This window comes from Podarcis filfolensis, assembly GCF_964270895.1.
Source record: "Podarcis filfolensis genome assembly, chromosome: Z".
Taxonomy (NCBI): Eukaryota; Metazoa; Chordata; class Lepidosauria; order Squamata; family Lacertidae; genus Podarcis; species Podarcis filfolensis.
This window is the reverse complement of record NC_139617.1, coordinates 34241577-34264655: the sequence shown is the minus strand read 5'-3', so window position 1 is coordinate 34264655 and position 23079 is coordinate 34241577. Positions and strand designations below refer to the sequence as shown.

At 43.9% G+C, this 23079-nt stretch overlaps 1 protein-coding gene across 4 annotated transcripts in view; it reads left to right on the top strand.

Moving 5' to 3' along the window:
* LRRC8A (leucine rich repeat containing 8 VRAC subunit A) overlaps positions 1-23079 on the top strand; it is a 37414-nt gene that overhangs the window by 11436 nt on the left and 2899 nt on the right. For all 4 annotated transcript variants that reach the window (XR_014543835.1, XM_083596343.1, XM_083596344.1 and 1 more), the window contains one exon: positions 13866-16029. Coding sequence is in view for 3 of the 4 variants with exons in the window: in XM_083596343.1 (XP_083452469.1) it covers positions 13873-16029 (2157 nt within the window). In the remaining variant the exon portion in view is untranslated. The remainder of the gene's footprint in view (positions 1-13865; positions 16030-23079) is intronic.

Sequence of the window (23079 nt, the reverse complement as noted above, 5' to 3'; positions counted from 1 at the left end):
TTACCTACACTGACTTGTAGCATCTCCTCAAGATTTCAGATGGGGAGCTTTTTCTTGGGCCTTCCTGGAAATGCTGCTGGGGCTTGAACCAGGGACCTTCTGCATGCAAAGCAGATGCTCTGATGCTGAGCTGCGTTCACTTCACCAGTTGCGTCAAACTGCCTTAATTGCAAACAATTCCTGGCTTGGTGCAGAGGAGCAGCGTCTGAACGTGATGGTTTTCATCAGCTCCATCCCTCTGCTGCAGCTCCATCCAGAAACACCTTGTACCCTCCTCTGCCTATCTGTCTTGTCCTTGAATACACCTGTGTTCAGTCCCCTACTAAAGTGCAAACGCTAGCCTTGGACAGGAAGCTTGCAGGACATGGTGACTTTGCACTTCTATAATTCATAAGGAGGCACTGCCTACCTGGCTAGCTGTCGTCTTGCGTCACTCTCCAAATGTGCCCTGCTCTTGTGCAGCCTGCTTTCATGCTACGTCCCCACTGCTGCTTCAGCACATCTCCTGCATCTTCCCAGGAAGCAGTGGAATCACACACACGTGCTAGAGCTGCAGTGTGCAGGGCTCCCTAGAAAAGGGGATTAATTGTTAAACCATAACTGTCAACTTTCAGATTTGAAAATAAGGGATCAGCAGCCTCAAAAATAAGGGATCAGCAGCATAAGTGTCAACTTTCGGATTTGAAAATAAGGGATCAGCAGCCTCACCTGTCCCGGAGACAGTCTACGGGATATTCAACAATCCAGGATAGCAGCGGGAAACAGTGCTGAAATAAGGGAATTTCCCGCAAAAAACGGGAAGGTTGACAGCTATGTGTTGAACCATGCTCAGAATTGCAGCTCTGTGAGGGCAGTAGGGGGTCTCCTAATCACTCTCAGTACCCGTAACCAACTACGGATCCCAGAATTCTTTGAATGGGAAGAAAGCTGTTTTAAAGTGACATGATAGTGCTTTAAATGTATGGTACCATTGAGGGTGGCGCTGTGGGTTAAACCACAGAGCCTAGGACTTGCCGATCAGAAGGTCGACGGTTCAAATCCCCATGACAGGGTGAGCTGCCGTTGCTCGGTCCCTGCTCCTGCCAACCTAGTAGTTCGAAAGCACTTCAAAGTGCAAGTAGATAAATAGGTACCGCTCCAGCAGGAAAGTAAACGGCATTTCCGTGCGCTGCTCTGGTTCGCCAGAAGCGGCTTAGTCATGCCACATGACCTGGAAGCTGTATGCCGGCTCCCTCGGCCTATAGAGCAAGATGAGTGCCACAACCCCAGAGTTGGTCATGACTGGACCTAATGGTCAGGCGTCCCTTTACCTTACCTTTACCTTTACCATTACCATTACCATTACCATTAAGGTCCCTCCTTTCCTTCCATTGTATATCAGGGTCCCCAGCCAGAGTCAGGAGTTTAAATTAGTTTAATTGGACTACCGTAATGCGCTGTCTGCAGGGCTGCCCTTGAAGATGGGGGGCGGGGGCCACCCGCCAGTGCAGAATGCACCTGCTAGACTGGAAAGTGGGGCATTCTGATGGGACCATGTGCCGCCATCCTGAAAGTGAACTAAGGATCTCAATTCAGGGTATTAATACTACTTATTTCTTTATTTAAAATACTTATCTGCCACTTAGTGTCAATAATCTATAAACTGTGTACAAGAAACGTGATGCAGAAAATGTAAAAAATCAGTCAAAACTATAAAATCAAGCTTAAACTAAAATGCCTGTGGAATATACTACCCAAAGGTCAAGATATAAAGCTCTAAATGTCTTGGCACCCAGTACCTAAAAGGGCACCCAACAACTGGCAGGTGGGGGCCTTGTTCTTGGTACCATCACTGGGGGCTGCTAGATTTGGCATTGACCCATGATTGACTTCTCAGTGGTGGCTCCCCATTTGTGGAATGCCCTCCTTTGTGAGGTGCACCTGTCTCCCTCTGTACTGACTCTTGGGAGAAATTTTAAAACATTCCTGATTTTGATGGCTGAAAGGTATGGCAACCCTAAGGCCAATGGTTCGAGATAATGTTTAAAAACTATTCTCAGGTTATTTTTAAATGTGTTATCATTGCTGTGTCTGCTACCCTGGACTCCTTTGGGTTTGGAAGGGTGGGAAATATGAGTTGTTTGCAGAGGAGGGCAACCAAGATGATTTAGGGTCGGGAAACTAAGCCTTATGAGAGATGGTTGAGGGAGTTGGGTATGTTTAGCCTAGAAATGAGGAGACTGAGAGGAGACATGATAGCGATCTTCAAATATCTAAAGGGTGTCATGTGGAAGATGGGGCAAGCTTGTTTTCTTCTGCTCTGGAGGGTAGGATCCAAACCTATGACTTCAAGTGACAAGGAAATAGATTTTAACTAAATATGAGGAAGAGCTTTCTGGCAGTAAGAGCTGTTCAGCAGTGGAACAGACTCCCATGAGAGGTGATGGATTCTCCTTTCTTGGAGGTGTTTAAGCAGAGGTTGGATGGCCGTCTGTCATGTATGGTCTAGTTGAGATTCCTGCATTGCAGGGAGTTGGACTAAATGATCCCTGGAGTCTCTTCCAACTCTACAATCCCATGTTTCCATGATTCTGTGAGTAGACGGGCCATTGGCCTGATCCAGCAGGGATCTTATATTCTTTTGACAGGGCAGCAGGAGCTCACCCCGTTGCGGGGATTCAAACCGCCAACCTTCTGATCAGCAAGCCCAAGAGGCTCAGTGGTTTAGACCACAGCACCACCCACATCCCACAGCTCTGTCTCAGCTCCTGCCAACCTAGCAGTTCGAAAGCACGCCAGTGCAAATAGATAAATAGGTACTGCTGCAGCAGAAAGGTAAACGGCGTTTCCATCACGATGTTCCATTGCGCCAGAACCAGTTTAGTTATGCTGGCCACATGACCCAGAAAACTGTCTGTGGACAAACGCCGGTTCCCTCGGCCTGAAGCGAGATGAGCACCGCAACCTCATAGTCACCTTTGACTGGACTTAACCGTCCAGGGGTCCTTTACCTTTACCTTTTTACCTCATATTCTTATAATTATCTCTCTGTTGTAACAACGGTACTTTGCTTAATGGCCTCCCATCCCAAATTTGAACCCAAAAATCTTAACCCATTTCTATGCTGCTGTTTGTGAGCCTTTGGTATGCCTCCTCCTGTATTTGCCCTCAAAACTATTGCAAGAAAATTGGGGATTTGCCTTAGCTGTGGTACTTCCACATGCGCCCATTGTTTTTCATCTTTTCTTTGAGCTCTCTTGTTGCTAAGAGAAGTTTTCCTCAAAAGAGATTGCAGAGTTCTTTTCTAAAGTTACACCCACCCTCTCTATCTGTTTGTAACTGCCCTAGTTTTTGAGGCTGAGAGTTTTTCATTGGCCTCCTTCCTCTGCCGGGACAGAAGCAGCTTTGTGCGCGCACCCCTTTTTTTTTTAGAATTTCAGGTGGTGCTTTTGAGAAGTTCGCTGGGGGCATGCCTGCTAGAAAAGCAGCGTTCCTGTTAGCTTCCTGCCTGTAGCAATATTATATTGCCTAATAATGATTAAAAAGGCTGGATATTGAAGCAGTCGAGACCTGTAGATCCCCACCCCTTCAGTTTTCCTGTCTTAAAAACACAAGCATGGGGAAGAGACTATGTCTGAGACGCCCTTTCCTTTGTGTTTTCAGACAACAGGAGCTAACTTTCTGGAAGGGGAGGCAGGTAGAATAATATTGCTAGAGAACAAGTCTTCTGTATTTGTGGAAGTCGGGTGATCGAAGATGATTGATTAATACTGTAGTCTGTATGAAATTCCAGGGGGGAAATGCATGAAGATTTTAGAACCTGTGGCCACTTAAAGTACCGTAATACAGGAAAAAAAATTTTTTCTGAAAAGGACAGCTAAGTCTTGTGTTTGTCTAGATTGGTTGTGTAATGTCCCAACTTAGAATAGCATTATGAGGACAATGCTTTAAGTTTCTTTTTTCTGTGAATGTATACTTTTGTATTGTACTATTTGGCAAGTTCTTTTATGGTTACCCCACTCCTTGGCTGTAGCCTGCATTTGGTTGCCTCATAAACTTGATTGATTACAGTGGTACCTCTGGTTAAGTACTTAATTCGTTCTGGAGGTCCGTACTTAACCTGAAACTGTTCTTAACCTGAAGCACCACTTTAGCTAATGGGGCCTCCTGCTGCTGCCGCGCCGCCGGAACACGATTTCTGTTCTCATCCTGAAGCAAAGTTCTTAACCTGAAGCACTATTTCTAGGTTAGTGGAGTCTGTAACCTGAAGCGTATGTAACCTGAAGCGTATGTAACCCGAGGTACCACTGTAAATATTTCTGTTGGGTGTCAAAGTTTTAAGATTTTAGGCCCCTGAGGGAGGTGGGGAGGACAAGTAACCCAGCTATTAAATTTAAATAAGGGATTATTTATGTATTTCATAAAAATTTGCTTGATTGTAAAAACAACCTCAAAGTGTTTGTCTGTAAAAACAGTTGTTTAAAACCTTCAATAAGCTAAAAATGGATTAAAATGCATGTCAACATGCTACAGGTCTGGGCAGGCTTGCCTAAACCAAAGTGTTTTTTAGCGGGCAAGGAAAAGAGTACAATGAAGAAATCTGCCTGATGTCAATTGGCAGGGAGTTCCAAAGTGTGAGTGCTGCCACAATGAAAGATTTTAGAAGTCCAGGTGTCCGGAATCAAATGTTTCAGAGGCTACATGAGATTACATCAAAAACAAGAAGAAAAAAGTATGTTCTATGCAGCATAGGCTAGTGGCATATCTGGGCCTTCCTTGGATAGAAACGGTGACTGGAATAGACTTTTACGTAACTTCTTGGCTGTATTAAAACAAGAGACATATTAATGACTCTCTTGACCTTGAGAATCTGAAGATGCTATATTAAGGAATATGTGGAGGTGTGAGAGGAAATTGATTGCAAATAGGCCAGGAAATGCTTTGCTGCCAGCCCTTCAGATGGTGGTACAAAATATTGAGTGCTGTCCTATCTTTAAATATTGCTGGCTTTTACAAAAGCCTAAAAACAATTGCAGGTCACCATGTTTCCTGATTCTAGTTTCTGTTGATAGGCTTCTCAGTGCCAGTACCCATTTTATTTAAACCAGGGGTCAGCAAACTTTTTCAGCAGAGGGCCGGTCCACTGTCCCTCAGACAGGGGCCGGACAATATTTTGAAAAAAATAATGAACGAATTCCTATGCCCCACGAATAACCCAGAGATGCATTTTAAATAAAAGGACACATTCTACTCATGTAAAAACACACTGATTCTCGGACCGTCTGTGGGCCGGATTTAGAAGGTGATTGGGCCAGATCTGGGCCCCCGGCCTTAGTTTGCCTACCCATGGTTTAAACCATGCTCTCTGCAGGGGTGTTGACAGGCCATAGCATGTTTTACTGAGGCTAGTAGGCATTCCCCCCCTTGATTCAAAAGTGTTCTGTCTTGAGGCTTCAAGGTCCTCATAGCTGAAAGTGACAAACATGTAAATGTGAAAATGATGCCTGCCAAAAATTAAAACCATTATAGAAAATGGATATTACAGTGGTTAATATTTTGCACTTACGTATTTGCTGTGTAATTCTAGCCACTTGTGACTTTCTGTTTCCCCCTAGAACACAGCTTCATGTGCAGCGAAGGCATCTGCCATAGGCAGCAATACCCATAGTTGATATCCTTCTATCTACAACAGATATCAGGCTATTTTTTGACACCTATTAAAAATATTTTTGTTTAGGCAAGCCTACCTAGATATTTAGAAAGTTGATGTGAGCTTTCCTATGTTTTTAGTGTGTTGTTATTTTAATTTTCTGAAATCTTTAAATTATTGTTGTTAATGTTTCTTATTGATAATTTTATCATGCTACCTTTTTCTTGCAAACTGCCTTGAGGTTTTCTTTTTACAATCAAGCGGCATGTAATTTTTATGAAATGACAAACTACTGTATCCACCATCGTTGCTTTTGTATTCTGGCTGTAATATGGATTAGAATCCCAAAATCCTTCCCATACATGTTCTGTGTGGGGAAGGGCCATAGCTCAGTGCTAGACCATCTGCCTTGCATGCTAAAGGTCCCATGTTTTAATTCCCAGGATTTCCAAGTAACACTGGGAGAGGCCCCACTAGAAACCCTAAAAAGCCGCTTCCTGTCAGTGCAGACAACACTGAGCTAAGTGGATTGATGGCCTGCCTTGCTGTAAGGCAGCTTTCTGTGTTCTTATGAAACGTTGGTACAAATTCCTCACCACTTTTGGCTATTATAAGGTGGTTATAGACATCCCTTCCATACTTGAGAATAAATCCCTTGAAGCTCAGCAGGGTACTTTTGAGTAGGCATTTATCAGGACTGCACTGTAAAAGCTTGTTTGGGATAACTAGTCTGAGTTAAAGCATCTTCAGTGCATGTTTTCTGAGTAAGCAAGACCTTGTCATCTTCCACCCCCACCCCCACCCCCCATGGGTCTAATTAATAAAAGGTTTTGCAGATTTCCTGTCCTCATAGCTGTAGAGGGAATTCACTGGGGTCCACTCCTGGGCTTTGCCAAGGAACAGGAGATAGATGATGGTGCAGCTTCTGTTAATATTTCTAGAGGGGTATATCAGGTGTGGTTTTCAAGCAGCATTTGGCATTTGTATGCTCTGCTGCTTGGACCTGTGATCACTTTTTCTGGGCTCTTTGTACTCAAAGTATCCCCCACAAAAAAGAAAGAAAGATGCTTGTATTTGTTCCATCTTTCTGTCTCTTTTGCTCCGCCATCACTTTAATGAACTGCGGTTGCCAGGGTGAGCCAGCAGAAATGAGAACTCTTTGCCATCCAGTTGTCATCTCAAATCTAGCAAAACAACATCACACAAGCCATGCAGTGCCTCTATGTCAGAGGGCTGGAGAGGTGGGGGCCTTGCTTTTTTGCTGGAGGAGGAAAATTTTGCTGGATCCACATCCATCCCTTAACTTGTTGTCATACCTGGAGGCCCTGCCTGTAGTCATTATGCAGCTCATCCCCACACCCCTTTTTCAGCAATGCTAGCTTCTGAGGCTGATGGACTGTGCTGGGTGAAATGAATTTCTGTATGATTGCTCAAAAAGCAAGACACCCAATATATCCTGGCCATTGCATGATAACTGTCAGACAGGAAAATCTTTGGCAAATGAAACAAATCCAGCATTGGTGGTTTTTAGAACTAAAACTGTTTGTAGACCCAAGTTGCACACCAGGCAAGAAATGTCTTTTGGCACACACTTTCTTGAGCTGTTTGTTTTAAGCATTTGTAGCCCATTTCAACAACAACAACAACAACAACAATAATTAATAATAATCACCAGCGTCTTTGATTTCTTATTACAGGTAGGTAGCCGTGTTGGTCTGCCGTAGTCGAAACAAAATAAAAAAATTCCTTCCAGTAGCACCTTAGAGACTAACTAAGTTTGTTATTGGTATGAGCTTTCGTGTGCATGCATTTGTTTATTTTGATTTCTTATTCATCCTTCAGCATAAGGTCCCAGGGCAGGAGACATCAAATTAAAAATGTTTAGAACATGGCTTAGATGCGCAGTCTGATGCATGATTTATCCTTGTCATATAAGGTGCCTACACTTTTGTCAGTGGATCTCAGCAACCCCTGCAAAGGGGAAACTCTTTTTCTGTGTCTCATCATGCACAAGTTGCGCTGGCAACCTCCCTCTTGGTTACCTATAGGATCTCTTGTCTTGTAGATGGCTTAATGTCAGGGCCATCATCTGCCCCTGCCTCTCTGTCTGGCAGAAAAACAAGCCCATGCATACACACCGTATCTTGCATAGGTGCTGATTCAAACATTCTGCAGGTGTTTGTGTGCTTGAGTGCTTTAAACGTGAAGGTGAGCTGTCTGTACTGTACTATTTTTGTTTTTCAGCTGTTGAGTGGAGAGGCTATTACAGGCATGTACACTCTCTCTTTGCTCAGTCCCTAAAATCCGGCCCTAAAGCAATTTGTTTTGCTTCCAGTGAAGTCATTAAACTTGTGGAATGACTTCGGCTTGCACAACAGACCTTTCATTCTCCCCACTTGCCTAAATGTTCTCTGGAGGGTTGGGGTGAATCCAGGTGTGGGGAAACTTTGGCTCTCCAGATGTTGCTGAACTACAGCTCCCTTCCGCCCAAGATAGCTAACAGCCAAGGATGATGAGAGTTGTAGCTGAGCAGCATCTGCAGGACCATAGGTTCCCCACACCTAACTTAGCCAGTAAGACAACTATTTATTGCTAGCCCCAAAGTGTCACACCCATTCTAAAATTCATTGCTATTGTTATAATAATTTTAAGGTCATATATAAAAAAATTAATGTTCATAACTGTATATATAAACCACATGTCTGAAACCCCATAGAAAAGGTCCTGAACAAATTGACCTCAAATACTTCTCTGCAAGGTCAAAGTGGGAAACCTCCCCATTGTCTCTTTCCTCACAGGTCCTGTCCTCACAAATCATGTCTTAAGGGCACATTCAAGATGTGAACAGGCTTGTGACCTGTGGCCTAGATTCAGGAATTGAGTAGTTATAATAACAAAAGAGTGGCCAAAACCCAGATAATGCAATCAGGTAACTTGCCAGACAGGAGATAAACAATGCACTCAGATTTCCGTTGTAGACCGCCTTTTCTGTGATGTAGGTATGCTGTTTCTGGGAGTGGTCTTGGTCTCCAGGGCGCGTAATTTAAAATATCTATATAAGGGCGAGCACACCTTTGTTCTGGGTGGTCCTCCTCTCTCCTGCGTGTGGGGGAGCACCCTGTTGCAACAGTTAATAAAGATCAGGCTTACTAGTTGCTTTGCTTCTCAGTATTCTCTGGTTGGTCTCTGTTATTTTATCCTACCGATAGAGAACCTACAAAATAACTCTATATGGGCTCTTGGGTACTCCATAAGGGAAAAGGAGCAGGGTTTTTTTCTTATAACACTATGTTTGTTCTTAAATTGTCTTGTTCAGTGCTACTAGAAAAACAAAGTTTCTTCTTGTTGATGTGAGCTGATTGGAGTAGAAGGGTTGGGTGTAATGCAATAACTCTTTGCAAAAAGTGAATTGGTTTTTACTGACACTTTTGTGCGATGAACCTGGAATCTTTTGGTGAAGGGGTGGTTAAGGAATATATTATAAAACATATAAAAAAATCCAGAAGGCGAAAGCTTAATGGAGAACCGTCACAAAATTGGCTCTTTTTATGATTAGAGAATTGATAGTTCTAGCTCTTGTCATTCAGAGCCTGGGATGTGGTTTGGAAAGTTTTCCAGCTTGAAAAATTTCCACTGTTTCATTTTTGCATTGGAACCCCCCCCCCCCCGTTTCATAAGCTCATCAATAACAATGGATGGAGGCCAATTGCAGATACGATGTAAGACCGGCTTGGCAGTATCAAAACTGTATTTTTTCCCCCAGGTTGATTATTCCTGGCAAGTATATGACTCAGCACACAATGTGCAGTTCTTGGGAAAATTAAAATTTATTAGTCTGCTAAAACTCTGTATTACATCTTCTTTTCTTAACACCTTTGCATCATTTAAGTAATATCTTCTAATTTTTACAAGTGTTCCAATAAAAACAATATTTATCGTGTAACATTAAGCATTGTTTACTTAAGAACCTGAGAAGGGTCCTCCTGGATCAGGCCAAAGGGGGCCCATCTAGCTTAGCATCCTGTTCTCACGGTAGCCAACCAGATGTCCCAGCAGCAAACCTCAAGTTGTGTTTCCCATCATCTGGTATTCATAGATACGCTGCCCCTGGGCATGGAGGTTCTGCTGTCACAGAAGACTTCCATATGGAGAGATGTGCTGGATTGGACCAGAGCTCCATCTAGTCCAACATTCTGTTCTCACAGTGGCCAGCTAGATGCCCCAATGCGAAACCAGAAAGCAGGACCTGAGCACAAGCACTCTTCCTTCCTATGGTTTCCAGCAACTAGTGTTGAGAAGCATTACTGACCATGGAGGCAAGCACTGCTAGCCACTGTTGGTAGCCTCCTCCTCCTCCATCATCATGAATTTGTCTAATCTTCTTTTAAAGCCATCCAGTTTGGTGGCCATTACTGTGGGAGCGACTTCTACAGTTTAAATATGTGCTGTATACTACGGTATTTCCTCTCAAAACATTTCAGATCGCATACTTATATATGGGGGGGGGGGTGGAGAGAAAAATCAACAAGAGTGATTTTTTTTAGCTTCGTTTATCAAAAACAAGTCAAATAAACATACTAAATTAGATCACTCTTTAGGACCAGAATAGGGAAATCTGTGGCCCTCCAGATGTTCAACTCCCGTCAGCCCCCATCAGCATGGCTAAAGGTCAAGGATGATGGGAGTTGTCATCCAACAACATCTGGAGGGCCATAGCCTCTCTGCCCCTCTGGGGCATGAGAAAAAAACAATTATGACGTAAATTACCTTGTGCAGATTTTGTTTTTGTTAGAAAAACTGGCATTGCTTCTCAAAGCTCAATTAATTGGTTCCGTTGGTGGATCAGACCTTGAAGTATTGTGTGTGAATGTGAGCAAGTTGTGCTACAAAGGGATATTTGTTGAGTGTCTCAAGTGGGTAGGTTGTTAAGCAGAGCTGACATCAAACAGAATGTGGGTAAGGGTCAAGTGAGAATTTCTGAAAGACTAAGGAAGAGCTATTGAGTTCATAGAGCAAACATCAGAGCAAACGACCAACCCAGCCATTTTTCAGTAGTATATAGGGGATGTTTGATCAGGATATGGGATTTATTGATTCAATCAATATAATGGGACCATCATATCTGCTTAGGAAGAGAGAGAGAGAGAGAGAGAGAGAGAGAGAGAGAGAGAGAGAGAACCCATTGAGTGGGTTATTTATTCATTTTCATTAAAAGCATTTCCAAAATACTTTAATATATAAATACATAAGTGGTATGCAAAAAGTTATATCCAACCATAGTCCTGCTCTGAGTGGGCCCATTGAAATCATTGGGCCTAAGTTTGCCATGCCCATAAATTTTAATGGGTGTCCATAGCAGGAGTACTTGTTGGCATCCTTCTGTCTCAAGGGACAATGGAGTGCACCTTTGAAGGTGAAGTTGAACTGCTGCATTAGCAGCACTGAAGTGGCCTCCCCTGTGTGCAAGCCTGGGCTGTGTGTATGGAGGTCCTGGGCTGCTCAAAAGACAAGACACTTGGCTTCACTGATTTGGCCCAAAGGAAAGCAGAGCAATATGTTTGGCACTAGCTTGACTGCAGAACGCGTGTGTACAAGGCGCCATCCAACTATCTTAGGGATGATCCCCCACCCCCACCCCCGTCAATTGTAATCTTTGTTTCAATCAATTGTATGCAAACCTGTCCAGGAACCTTTTTGACTGAAGAGGGGGTTGCAAATATCTCCAAAGATATTAATTTTTAAATAAAGCATTATATTGTAGACAGTAGGATAGAATCACAGAATTGAAGAGTTGGAAGGAACCCCATGGATCATGCAATGCAGGAACAGAGTCTTGATATTTCCTTGGTTGCAGTGTCTCTGTGTGATTCCCACACCAGTTTATCCAGATGTGGCTGTGAGCCCCAGGAAGGTTGGTGACTCCAGAGTAGACTGCTTCTGGTTACCCTCATGTGAACCTTTGTCTCTTGAGTTCTAGCAGAGGAGCCTACTGCCAGGTGGGAGTGGCCACAGCCAGGAAATAATCTTTTGATTCCCATCTCCTTTGCGTTTCCTTCCACTTGCTGAGCTCACGGAAATTAGAAAGAAAACGAACAGTGCTTCTTGCACAGAGGCCCAAGTGACTTTATCCTTAGTGCCTATTCCTTTGCACGCATTCGCGTCCACACACACAAAGCCCCCACCACAAAACTTTGTGATTTATACATGTACACTGCACTCTGGCTTCTGCTTCTGCTTCTCAATGTGGTTTTGCAGATACCAGGTGAAAGTTTTGCATAAAGTTACGAGGCAGGTTACCATATCTCAGTGGCTCTATGCTTGGAACAAAATCGGCTGGTTAATGTATTCCGCAACATTTCTCTGCGTTGGGAACAACCAGTTTTCCTGCTTCTTGGAGGACATAAAAAAACCAAAACCACAACCTCTGATTCTTTGGGTTGAATCCCACAAGATTACACTTGCAGTAGACCCGTTAAAATGAATGTGCCAAAGTTAATTCCAGCCCCAAATATCTGAAAGACTGCCTCCTTCCCTGTAAGACCCTCCTGGGTGATGAAATCGGCAAAGAGGGCCTTCTTGGTAGTTCCTCCACCCGCAGAGGCTCTGTGGGTGCCACCTTGGCAGAGGGAACTTTCTGCGGTGGCACCTAAGCTATGGAACTCCCTCCCCCCAGAGGTGTGCCTAGGACCTTCTTCATACAGCTTCCTCTGTACCCTGGCCTTTGATACCTGTTGTGTCTGTTTTTAGGATCCACCTTGTTTTTATGATTGCAAGTTGTTTTAAATTGTTTTTGATACTATGGTTTAATGTTGTAACCCTCATAGACAATGACAGGATATTTTTAAGGAGGATAACAAAAAAGGCTTCTCATATTCCGTTTCCAACTTCCAAAGGGAAGTGATAGAAGAAAATACAAAATTATTTAAAAAGGCATATAATATTCTTTTAGAGTGGGAGACCAAAGATGAAGAAGCAAAATCAGTAATGATTAAATGGGCACAAGATGTAGGACATAATATACAATTTCAGGACTGGATAAAATTGTGGAAAGTAAATTTGAAATTTACAGATTGCATATTATTGAGAGAGAACTATATGAAAATGATGTACAGATGGTATTTATCACCGGTTAAATTGGCAGAAATGTATAAAAATGAAAAGAAAGAGTGTTGGAGATGTGAAACAGAAGGTACGTTTTATCATATGTGGTGGGATTGTAAAAAGGTAAAACCCTTCTGAGAAATGATATATAATGAATTGAAGAAAATGTTGAAAATAACTTTTGTAAAAAAACCCAGAAGCCTTTGTTAGGTATTTTAGGTCAAGACATACCAAAGGAAACGAGGACTTTATTTATGTAAGCCACTACAGAAGCAAGAATGTTGAATGCACAAAATTGGAAGACTGGAGAAATACCAACTAAAGAACAATGGCAAGAGAAGTTGATGAACTATGTGGAACTGGCAAAAATGACAGAAAGACTAAGAGAAAAAGACAACGGAGACTATGAAAAAGATTGGGAACCATTCATATTATATTTGCAGAAACAAAGAAAGTCAATAGACTTGATGGCAGGATTTAAATAAACATTCACATTATTAGCATTAGAAAATGTTTAGAAGATAGTGAAATATGATGGTGCATTTACTGTTACTTTTATGTTTTTAGGCTTGATGTTATGTTATTAATAACTTTCTGTTAAGAGATAACAAAGTGGGTGAAAATAGAACCAAACCAGAAGCAGAAGTTGGGGGAAGCCTTGGAGGGGAGGGGAGGGGAGGGAGGAATATATAGTAAATGTTAAGAATTTGAGATGTATGTAATGAACGAAAAAGAAAAATGAATAAAAATATGATGATGATAAATGATGATGATGATGTTGTAACCCGCCCTAGAAGCTTACAGTGAAGGCCCCCTCTGTACTATATATTTAAAGTGCTAGTTGCTCTAGCCACTTTTGCCTCTATCCCACCCACCTCTGGCACGTGCCCCCCCCCAAAGGTTGATATAAAGGGAATGCTGCCCCTGGACTGAAAAATCCGCCTCTCCATCGCCTTCATTTGTGCAGTTCCATTGACTGCCTGTATCTTTGTTGGAACTAAATGTACGATGATTTCAACCCTATCCTTTTGTTGTAATGTAACCCTGACCACCTCGTAGTCAGTTTGGAAATGTGCTGTTCTTTGTTGGTAACATCCTGCCTCTGTGTTTTTGTGTCCTCCTTCCCCCTTTCCAGGTGAACCATGATTCCGGTCACAGAATTGCGCTACTTTGCCGATACCCAGCCGGCATACCGCATCCTAAAGCCGTGGTGGGACGTTTTTACAGACTATATCTCCATTGTGATGCTGATGATTGCGGTATTTGGTGGGACGCTGCAAGTCACCCAGGACAAAATGATTTGCTTGCCTTGCAAATGGGTCACCAAAGACGCTTGCAACGATTCTTCCAGGGACTGGCCAACTGCAAGCCTGGACACAAGTTATTTTAATTCCTCTTTAGTGGCAGCCATGGAGCCAGGGCCAACAGGAATCAAATATGAACTTGACAGGCACCAGTACAATTACGTGGATGCTGTGTGCTATGAAAACTGCCTTCATTGGTTTGCCAAGTATTTCCCTTACTTGGTGCTAATGCATACACTGATCTTCTTGGCTTGCAGTAACTTCTGGTTCAAGTTCCCACGGACCAGCTCTAAGCTGGAGCATTTTGTCTCCATCCTACTCAAGTGTTTTGACTCCCCATGGACCACAAGGGCCCTCTCGGAGACAGTGGTGGAGGAGAGTGACCCCAAGCCCACCTTCGGGAAGATGAATGGCTCCATGGACAAGAAGTCTTCCACAGTTAGTGAGGATGTGGAAGCCACGGCCCCGATGCTACAGCGGACAAAATCTCGGATTGAGCAAGGAATTGTGGACCGGACAGAGAATGGTGTCCTGGACAAGAAGGAAGGCGAGCAAGCCAAGGCACTCTTTGAGAAGGTCAAGAAGTTCCGGACACATGTGGAGGAAGGAGACATTGTCTACCGCCTCTACATGAGGCAAACCATCATCAAGGTGATCAAGTTCATCCTCATAATTTGCTACACTGTCTATTATGTCAGCAACATCGCCTTTGATGTGGACTGTAAGGTAGACATTGAAAGCCTGACAGGCTACCGCATGTATCGTTGTGCTCATCCTCTTGCCACCCTCTTCAAAATCCTGGCGTCTTTCTACATCAGCCTGGTGATCTTCTATGGCTTGATCTGCATGTACACCCTCTGGTGGATGCTCCGGCGGTCCCTCAAGAAGTACTCCTTTGAGTCCATCCGGGAGGAGAGCAGCTACAGTGACATCCCTGATGTAAAAAATGACTTTGCCTTCATGCTACACCTCATTGACCAGTATGACCCCCTCTACTCCAAACGCTTTGCTGTCTTCCTCTCCGAAGTGAGCGAGAACAAACTCCGGCAACTGAACCTCAACAATGAATGGACCTTGGAGAAGCTGCGCCAGAGGATCACCAAAAACTCTCAGGAGAAGCTGGAGTTGCACCTCTTCATGCTCAGTGGCATCCCAGACACTGTCTTTGACCTCCTTGAACTGGAGGTCCTGAAGCTAGAGCTCATCCCTGATGTCACCATCCCACCAAGCATTGCTCAGCTCACCAGCCTCAAGGAACTGTGGCTGTACCATACAGCGGCCAAGATAGAGGCCCCGGCCCTCGCCTTCTTGAGGGAGAACTTGAAATCCTTGCACATCAAGTTCACGGACATCAAGGAGATCCCTCTTTGGATTTACAGCTTGAAGACTCTTGAAGAACTCCACCTGACCGGGAACCTAAGTGCTGAGAACAACCGGTACATTGTAATTGATGGCTTGAGGGAGTTGAAGAGGCTCAAGGTCCTGAGGTTGAAGAGCAACCTGACAAAGCTTCCCCAGGTGGTGACAGATGTTGGAGTGCACCTCCAGAAGCTCTCCATCAACAACGAGGGCACCAAGCTCATCGTCCTCAATAGCCTCAAGAAGATGGTTAACCTAACAGAGCTGGAGCTGATCCGCTGCGACTTGGAGCGCATCCCCCACTCCATCTTCAGCCTCCAGAACCTCCAGGAGATCGACCTCAAGGACAACAACCTCAAAACCGTTGAGGAAATCATTAGCTTCCAGCACTTGCACCGCCTCACTTGCCTTAAGCTGTGGTACAACCACATTGCCTACATCCCCATGCAGATCGGCAACCTCACCAACCTGGAGCGCCTTTACCTGAACCGCAACAAGATTGAGAAGATCCCCACCCAGCTCTTCTACTGCCGGAAGCTTCGGTATTTAGATCTCAGCCACAACCTCTTGACTTCGATACCAGCAGACATCAGGCTGTTGCAAAATCTGCAGAACCTGGCTGTCACAGCCAACAGGGTAAGAGAAGGGGATTGAATGTGGTGCGGGGGGCACAGAAGATATTTGGGCTGGGAATGGTCTTCCAGTATCTTTTGTACAGGGCAGGCCCTACCATTAGGCAGGGTGAGGTGACTGCCTCAGGTGGCAGATGATGTAGGGCGTTGGCAGTCTCCTGACTGTTCCTCCCTACTGAAGGGCAGAGCTGTGTTGGCTACAAGGAGTAAGTTTGCTTCTCTAAACTAGGCTACAACAGGTGGGTTATGGCAGAGTCGTTGCTGCCATGTTAGATTCTAGTTAAGATTGACTAGACCAAAGGAGCACTGCATTCATGGATTGGGCTAGGGCGCATTCTTCTGATGGTTGTTCTGAACAAGCTGCCAACTAGGGAGGACTGCCTTGAAGTTATATAGGGATTTCAAACACACCACACCAAGGGTCAAAAAACTTCAAAACATCTACATTCTACATACATCAAGAAAGGTTACAGGTTATTATGGGACGTAAACATGCATTGCTCCATACTGATATCAGCTTCCCAAGTTTCCCAAGCCATTTGGCCTCAACTATCATACTTTTAAAATTTACTTGTTTGTTTGCTTACTTGCTTTATTAAATTTGTAAACTGTTGTAAACAAAAATTGCCCTTTTCCCTTATGGGGTATCCAAGAGCCCATATAGAGTCCTTACATAGGTTCCCTATTGGTAGGAGAGAATAACAGAGACCAACCAGAGAATATTAAGAAGCAAAGCAGCTAGTAAGCTCAATCTTTATTGATCTGTTGCAACAGGGTGCTCCCCTCACCCGCAGGAGAGAGGAGGAGCCCCGAAAAATGGCACGCAAGGCCTTATAAAGACTTTTGAAATTGCCACCCTGTAGATCAAGACCAACCCCAGAAACATCACAGAAGGGGTGTAACCTAAGATCACCCCTCAGATACATCATACCTACATCACAGAAAAGGCGGTCTAAACAGAAATTTGAATGTTGTTTTTCTCCTGTCGTTGTTTATCTCTTGTCTGGCATTACTTGATTGGATTGCCTGGGTAGCCTGGCCAGTCTTTTGTAATGATAAATGCTTAGTTCCTGGGCCAGGTCACAGGCTCACACCCTATTCAAACACAGACATACCCTTAAGACAGGATTTGTGAAGGAAAAGACAATGGGGAGGCTCTGACCTTGCAGAGAAAACATTTAGTCAGTTTGGGACAGGTTGGGAAACAAAATGGTTCCAGGTCGGTCTTCCTGTGCTGATCTATGTATGTGCTTGGTTGGTACACTTATGAACATTTAACATATATCCAAGACCTCAAAATTCCTATCACAATACCACCCTATACCTGTAGATCTCAGGGCGGTTCACAACATAAAATTACAGTATAAAAAACACAAAACACATAATAAAAATAAGAACAGAAACAAACCAATACGCTCCCCCTTCCACCTCACATTTAAATGGGCTTCTAATGACAATCAGCCAAAGAGGTTAAAGAACCCTTTTTGTCTGGTGCCTAAATGAAGGCGCCAGCGAACCTCCCTGGGGAGAGCATTCCACAAACGGAGAGCAACTACAGAAAAGGCCCATTCTTGTGGTGCCACTCTCCAGACCTCTCCAGGAGCTTCAAGGAGATGCTGAATTTACACCCTAGTGTTAACATTAAGAAAAGATCCTGGCTGGCCATTTGTGCCACATTTAGGATCAGAAAAGATTGCATGTTTATATCTTGGAAAGGAAAGCGTGAGGGTTGCAAAATGCAGGCACACAGGAATTATTCATTTGATGCATTCTGTCTAAAAGTTAAATGCAATTAACATTGAAACAAAAGCAAAATCTATATCTAATGTCTAATCAAATTTCTACATCAATGGACAGGGCACATTTTTTTGGTCCTGTCTCCTCTGTCATCTTCTGCACCATCACCCCAACCACGTCGACATGAAAATTTCCTGACTGAATCTGCTCTTGACGGCTTGATTTCTTCCGTAACTGTTGCAGTAGCAAAGACCTGTTTTTTGTTCTTCTGATTGACTGTTCCGCACACAGGCACTGTGTACCCTTTGGGTGTGGACTTGCTTGTGGAGCTTAAAATACAAAGCGGAGGAATGCTACTTACAGGGGGGTGCAACATGACCATTCATTCTTGGAGTATTTGCCTAGCACTGAGCCATTATTATCAGTATTTGCCCAGCACTCAACCATTGTTTTCACAGTATTTGCCTATCACTGCAGAAGCCAAATGCTGTGCTTTGATAAACCTACTGGGCCCCGGGGGCTTACCCTAAATAGTGTATGATTTATCAGAGCAGCTCTGCTGCTAGGCTGCTGTGCTTCTTTTTCCCAAAAGGCACACAGGATGTTACCTTATATTGACTTAGACCCCTGGTTCAGCTAAAGATTGGAGGATGGATGGCGTTTAACAGATTGGGGTTGAATCATGACAGGGCAGATATACTGTTTTGGGGGGACATGGGCCGGCCGGCCGTGGGGGACTCCTTGGTCCTGAACAGGGTAACTGTACCCCTGAAGGACCAGGTGCGCAGCCTGGGAGTCATTTGTCACAGCTGTCCATAGAGGCACAGCTCCATCTGGTACGCCCACTGAGGCCCTACCTGTCCGCAAACTGTCTCGCCAGAGTGGTGCATGCCCTGGTTATCTCCTGCTTGGACTACTGCAATGCACTCTACGTGGGGCTACCTTTGAAGGTGACCCAGAAACTATACCAATTCCAGAATGTGGCTTCCAATATGTTTCTGAGCGCAATTCAAAGTGTTGGTGCTTTGGTCTTGGCCCAGCATACCTGAAGGACTGCCCCCACTCTCACTGCTCAAACTGGACACTGAGGGCCTTATCAGTAGTGGCACCCTCCCATCAGATGTCAAGGAGCTTACACAACTTTTAGAAGGAAGCCCTGTATCAGGAAGTTTTATATGTTTGATGTTTTACTGTGTTTTTAGATGTATTGTAAGCCGCCCAGAGTGGCTGGGGAAACCCAGCTAGATGGGCAAGGTATTATTACTACTACTACCACTACTACCGTATTGTCTATACTATCATGTAGAAGCTCTCTAAGCTTTTCAGAAAAGGGTGTTGTTGTTTTTACCAGCATGACCCTTTCCCTAAAAAAATAAGTAAGATTCTAGTTCTCATAGTTCTGAATATAAAGGGCTGAATTAAATAGGAATGCCAGAAGTTGCCTGAGTCACATCCTTGGTCCATCTAGCTCAGTATTGTCAATAGTGATTGGTAGCAGCTCTTCAGGGTTTCAGGCAGGGAACCTTCCCAGCCTTACCTAGACATGCCCTTGGGGATTGAACCTGGGACCATTCTACGTGCAAAACAGGTGTTCTGCCACTGAGCTACAGCACGAGAAGACAGATTCCATGCTCCAAGGATCTCTCACTGCATCTCTTAAGTGACAGAGAACCAACCCAACCTTTCCACCACTTGGTAACACTTAGCAATTTGGCTTCCCTTAATGCTGCACATACCATTTGGTGGCAAACAGTTTCCAGTTTCAGTAATGTGTAAAGGTCTGCCACATTTTTTCTTTTGCATCTTTGCCTTGCAAGGGATCTAGGCGTTCCAAGACGGATCCCAATAACTGCTGGGCTTTTTCCTTTCGTTCTATTTTCAGAGTTGGAGAGCATCAATTACTCCTTTCATTCCAGTATACTTTTGGTGCAACCTGAGAGCTTTCTGCACTTGGCATAAACTCACTTATTTAGTCTGCAAAGAGCTTCCTGAATCACTAAATTAAGACTTCCATCATGCAGGCAGGACTGTTACCATCTGCAACCTTTTTTCTTTCTCTTCCTCCCCAAGCTGCTCTTTTTTTCTAATTTTTTAAGCATCCACTCTCTGAAGACAAAGCCAGCTTGCTGGTGGGTTTTTTTGTTCTGTTCTGTTTTGTTTCTGCATATAGTAGGTTTGAACAAAGGCATTGGTATTACTGCTAGGTTGAGCCCCCTCCTCACCAAATGGGTCAACATGGCTGGCTGCATGCTTAATCAAGCATTGATTTCTCTCCCTTCCTTGCCTCCCAAACCTTGGCTCTGAAGGTTGCCTTGAAGAGAAATATGGTTGGCCACTATGAGAACAGGATGTTGGACGAGATGGACCATTGGCCTGATCCACCTGGCTCTTCTTATGTTCTTAGTCTGTTGTACTAGTGTAGAAGGAAGTCTAGAAGCAGTTCGCTTGCCCACCTCTCTTTAAGCTGTCTCCTCACTAAGGCCTCATCTGCACTATACATTTAAAGTGGTATTTTCCCCAAGCCTACCTGGGGATGCTGCCAGGGACTGGACCTAGGAGCTTTTGCCTGAAAAGCAAGTGCTCTACTACAAGTGCCTTTTCCCTAAAAAGTCCTCATAACTTCATAACTAGGACCTTCTACATGCAAAGCAAATGGTCTACCATTGAGCTCCTTCCTTCTCCTTAATAGCACAAAAACCAATGTTTCAATGTATGCCGTTGATTCCCTCCCGTGAACTACTGACAGTCTGGAAACATCCCTCATCCTCAGTAGCTAGCTTATAAGAAGCCAAGAAGCAGGGCTGGGTCCCATCACCTGTTTTGGCTTCTTGGTTTTTGTTTTCTTGGAAATAATGTGTTGATCTCATTAGCTCTATGACAACAAAGGATGCAAGTTGGAGAGCCATGGCTACAGTGGATAAATTAACAAGTTCCCCTGCTTCTCCACCCTGAACAAGATGCTTCCTGTTTTCTAGTGTGGTTTTGTTTTCTTAGGAACACTGTTTATTAATAGAGAGTGATTTCTCCAGGGCAGATCTTAGTTAGCCACAGCAGTGTCATGGCAGGATCTCCCAGAAGATATTTCTGTGGTCCAAGAGTTAAAGAATTGTTTGAATCAAGAGCATATTTGCCTGCAGAGGAAGACTTGCTTGGCTGAACATCAGAGCTTTTCTGGATCAGTAAAGCTGCCCCCTCTTCTCCCCCATGGCTAACCAGATCTCAAGTGAATTTTAGACCTTCGTTTTCAGCAGTCATCGTTTTCATGCATTATAACTGCTCCATTGCTGTTTTATAACGGTTACTCGAAGCATCCGAGCAAAAATTCACTTAATGCCTTGCTTAATGTGGGATCTGGTGAAATCTCTGCAGTTGTGACAAAGTTATTCACACTTAATTTTTTTTAAAAAAAACAACACCTATACACTGCTTGATTGTAAAGAAACCTCAAAGCAATTTACAAAAAAAGATAAAACAATAAAATTGTTGGTAAAAAAACACACAACCCCCCACCAAAATTTGTTAACACCTTCAATAAATTAAAAACGGCAATAAACTAAAAATGGGTAAATCATGCAACAGCATTCTAGCTACCCGGGTATGTTTTGTTTATGGGAATGTAAGAATGCCAACCATCCGATTGCAGGATATTGCTTCGTAAGCTGTAAATGCTTACCCTAAAAACATGCCGGTTTTTGGATAGAACGAACTATGGCCATTGAGAGTAGTTTTAATCACAATAAAGTCAACTTTTGCAAGTGTCAGTCTAATGGCTAAGCTGGCATTTTGCCAACGGGGAGGTCACTGTGGGGACTGACTGGCAGGAGATGGAACCTCAGATCATTACTGATGCATAGGGCAAAGGTATTATGTATTCAGCGCCTGCCCATCAGAGAGAAGCTGTCCTAGTCACTCAGAACAACTGCTTGCTTGGTCACCTTCTGACGAACTGCCAGGTCTGCCTCCAGAAAGTGGTAACTGAGTGTTGGGGCATAAGGCTCAAGCCTTTCTGAAGTCCAGTTACAAGTCACAATGCAGCATCACAATATGCCCAACAAAACAAAAAGCTGTACCGAGTTTATTCATTATACAAGTTAAGGATTAAAAGCGCCCATTATTCGGGGTTTTCTTATAAATCCCATGACTGCTTGTGCAGGCTTTGCAGCTCCCGGTTTGGGAAGCATGGCAATTCTGCCATTGCATTGTACCTATTCTTAGCCCTACAGCGTACCAGGATAAACTGAAACAACTCACTTATGGGGAGCATAGCGACAGAGTGTTAGGAGACATCTGTACCAAGCAAGTGTCTGCCACTAGATTATGGGCTCTAAAGTCTCTTGCACCTTCCTGATATTTACTTATTCATCTCATTTATATCTCACATTTCCTTCTCTCGGGATCTCAAGGTGGCAAGCGTAGTTCTTCCCATTTTATCTTCCCAACAACCCTGTGAGCTAGTCCAGGGAAAGCATTGGAAGCCCCACACCCCACCGCAAAAAAACCCCATGGGTTCAGTTTGGATGGCCAAAACAATCCAGGCCCCCAAACAGGACATCTTTATTAAAAGCATTGCTATGTGTTGCAACCCATAGAACCAGCTGAGTTGGAAAGGATCCCAAGGGATCATCTAGTCCAACCCCCTGAAGTGCAGGAATCTTTTGCCCAAATATTTCAAACAGCAGTATTTACACACTTGTTCAAGCAGAGACTAAGCCAATGGGCAGTTATGTCCATATATGGCGATCTTCCATATATGGCAAAGGGGTTGTTAGGTCCATATTTCTTCTGCTGGCTTATACTGGTTTAATCATGATTCATAGCAATTTCCTTTTCCTTCTTTCCCTCCTGCTTCCTCAACAGCTATAGCAATAGCTCTAGTATACATGCCGTTCCACCCTTCTCTCAGGGTTGTCTTGCAAACACAGTCTTTACATTCCAAATGCCAATCGCTCAGCCCTTCTCCCAATTACAGTACAGTGGTACCTCTGAATACGAACGGGATCTGTTCTGGATCCCTGTTCGCATCCTGAAGCGAACGCAACCCGCGATTCGCCACTTCCACGCATGCCCGTGACATCATTTTGACTGTCTGCGCATGCGCAAGTGGAGAAATCCGGAAGTAACACGCTCCATTACTTCCGGGTCGCTGCGGAACGCAACCCGAAAGCTCTCAACCTGAAGCTTATTTAACCCGAGGTATGACTGTAGTTGTAAACGGATTTAGAAGCCACTTAGGCATTTATTTTGTTTGTTTATTTACTAGATTTTATATAACGCCCTTCATCATAAGATCTCAGGGAAGAATGATTTATATAAATTG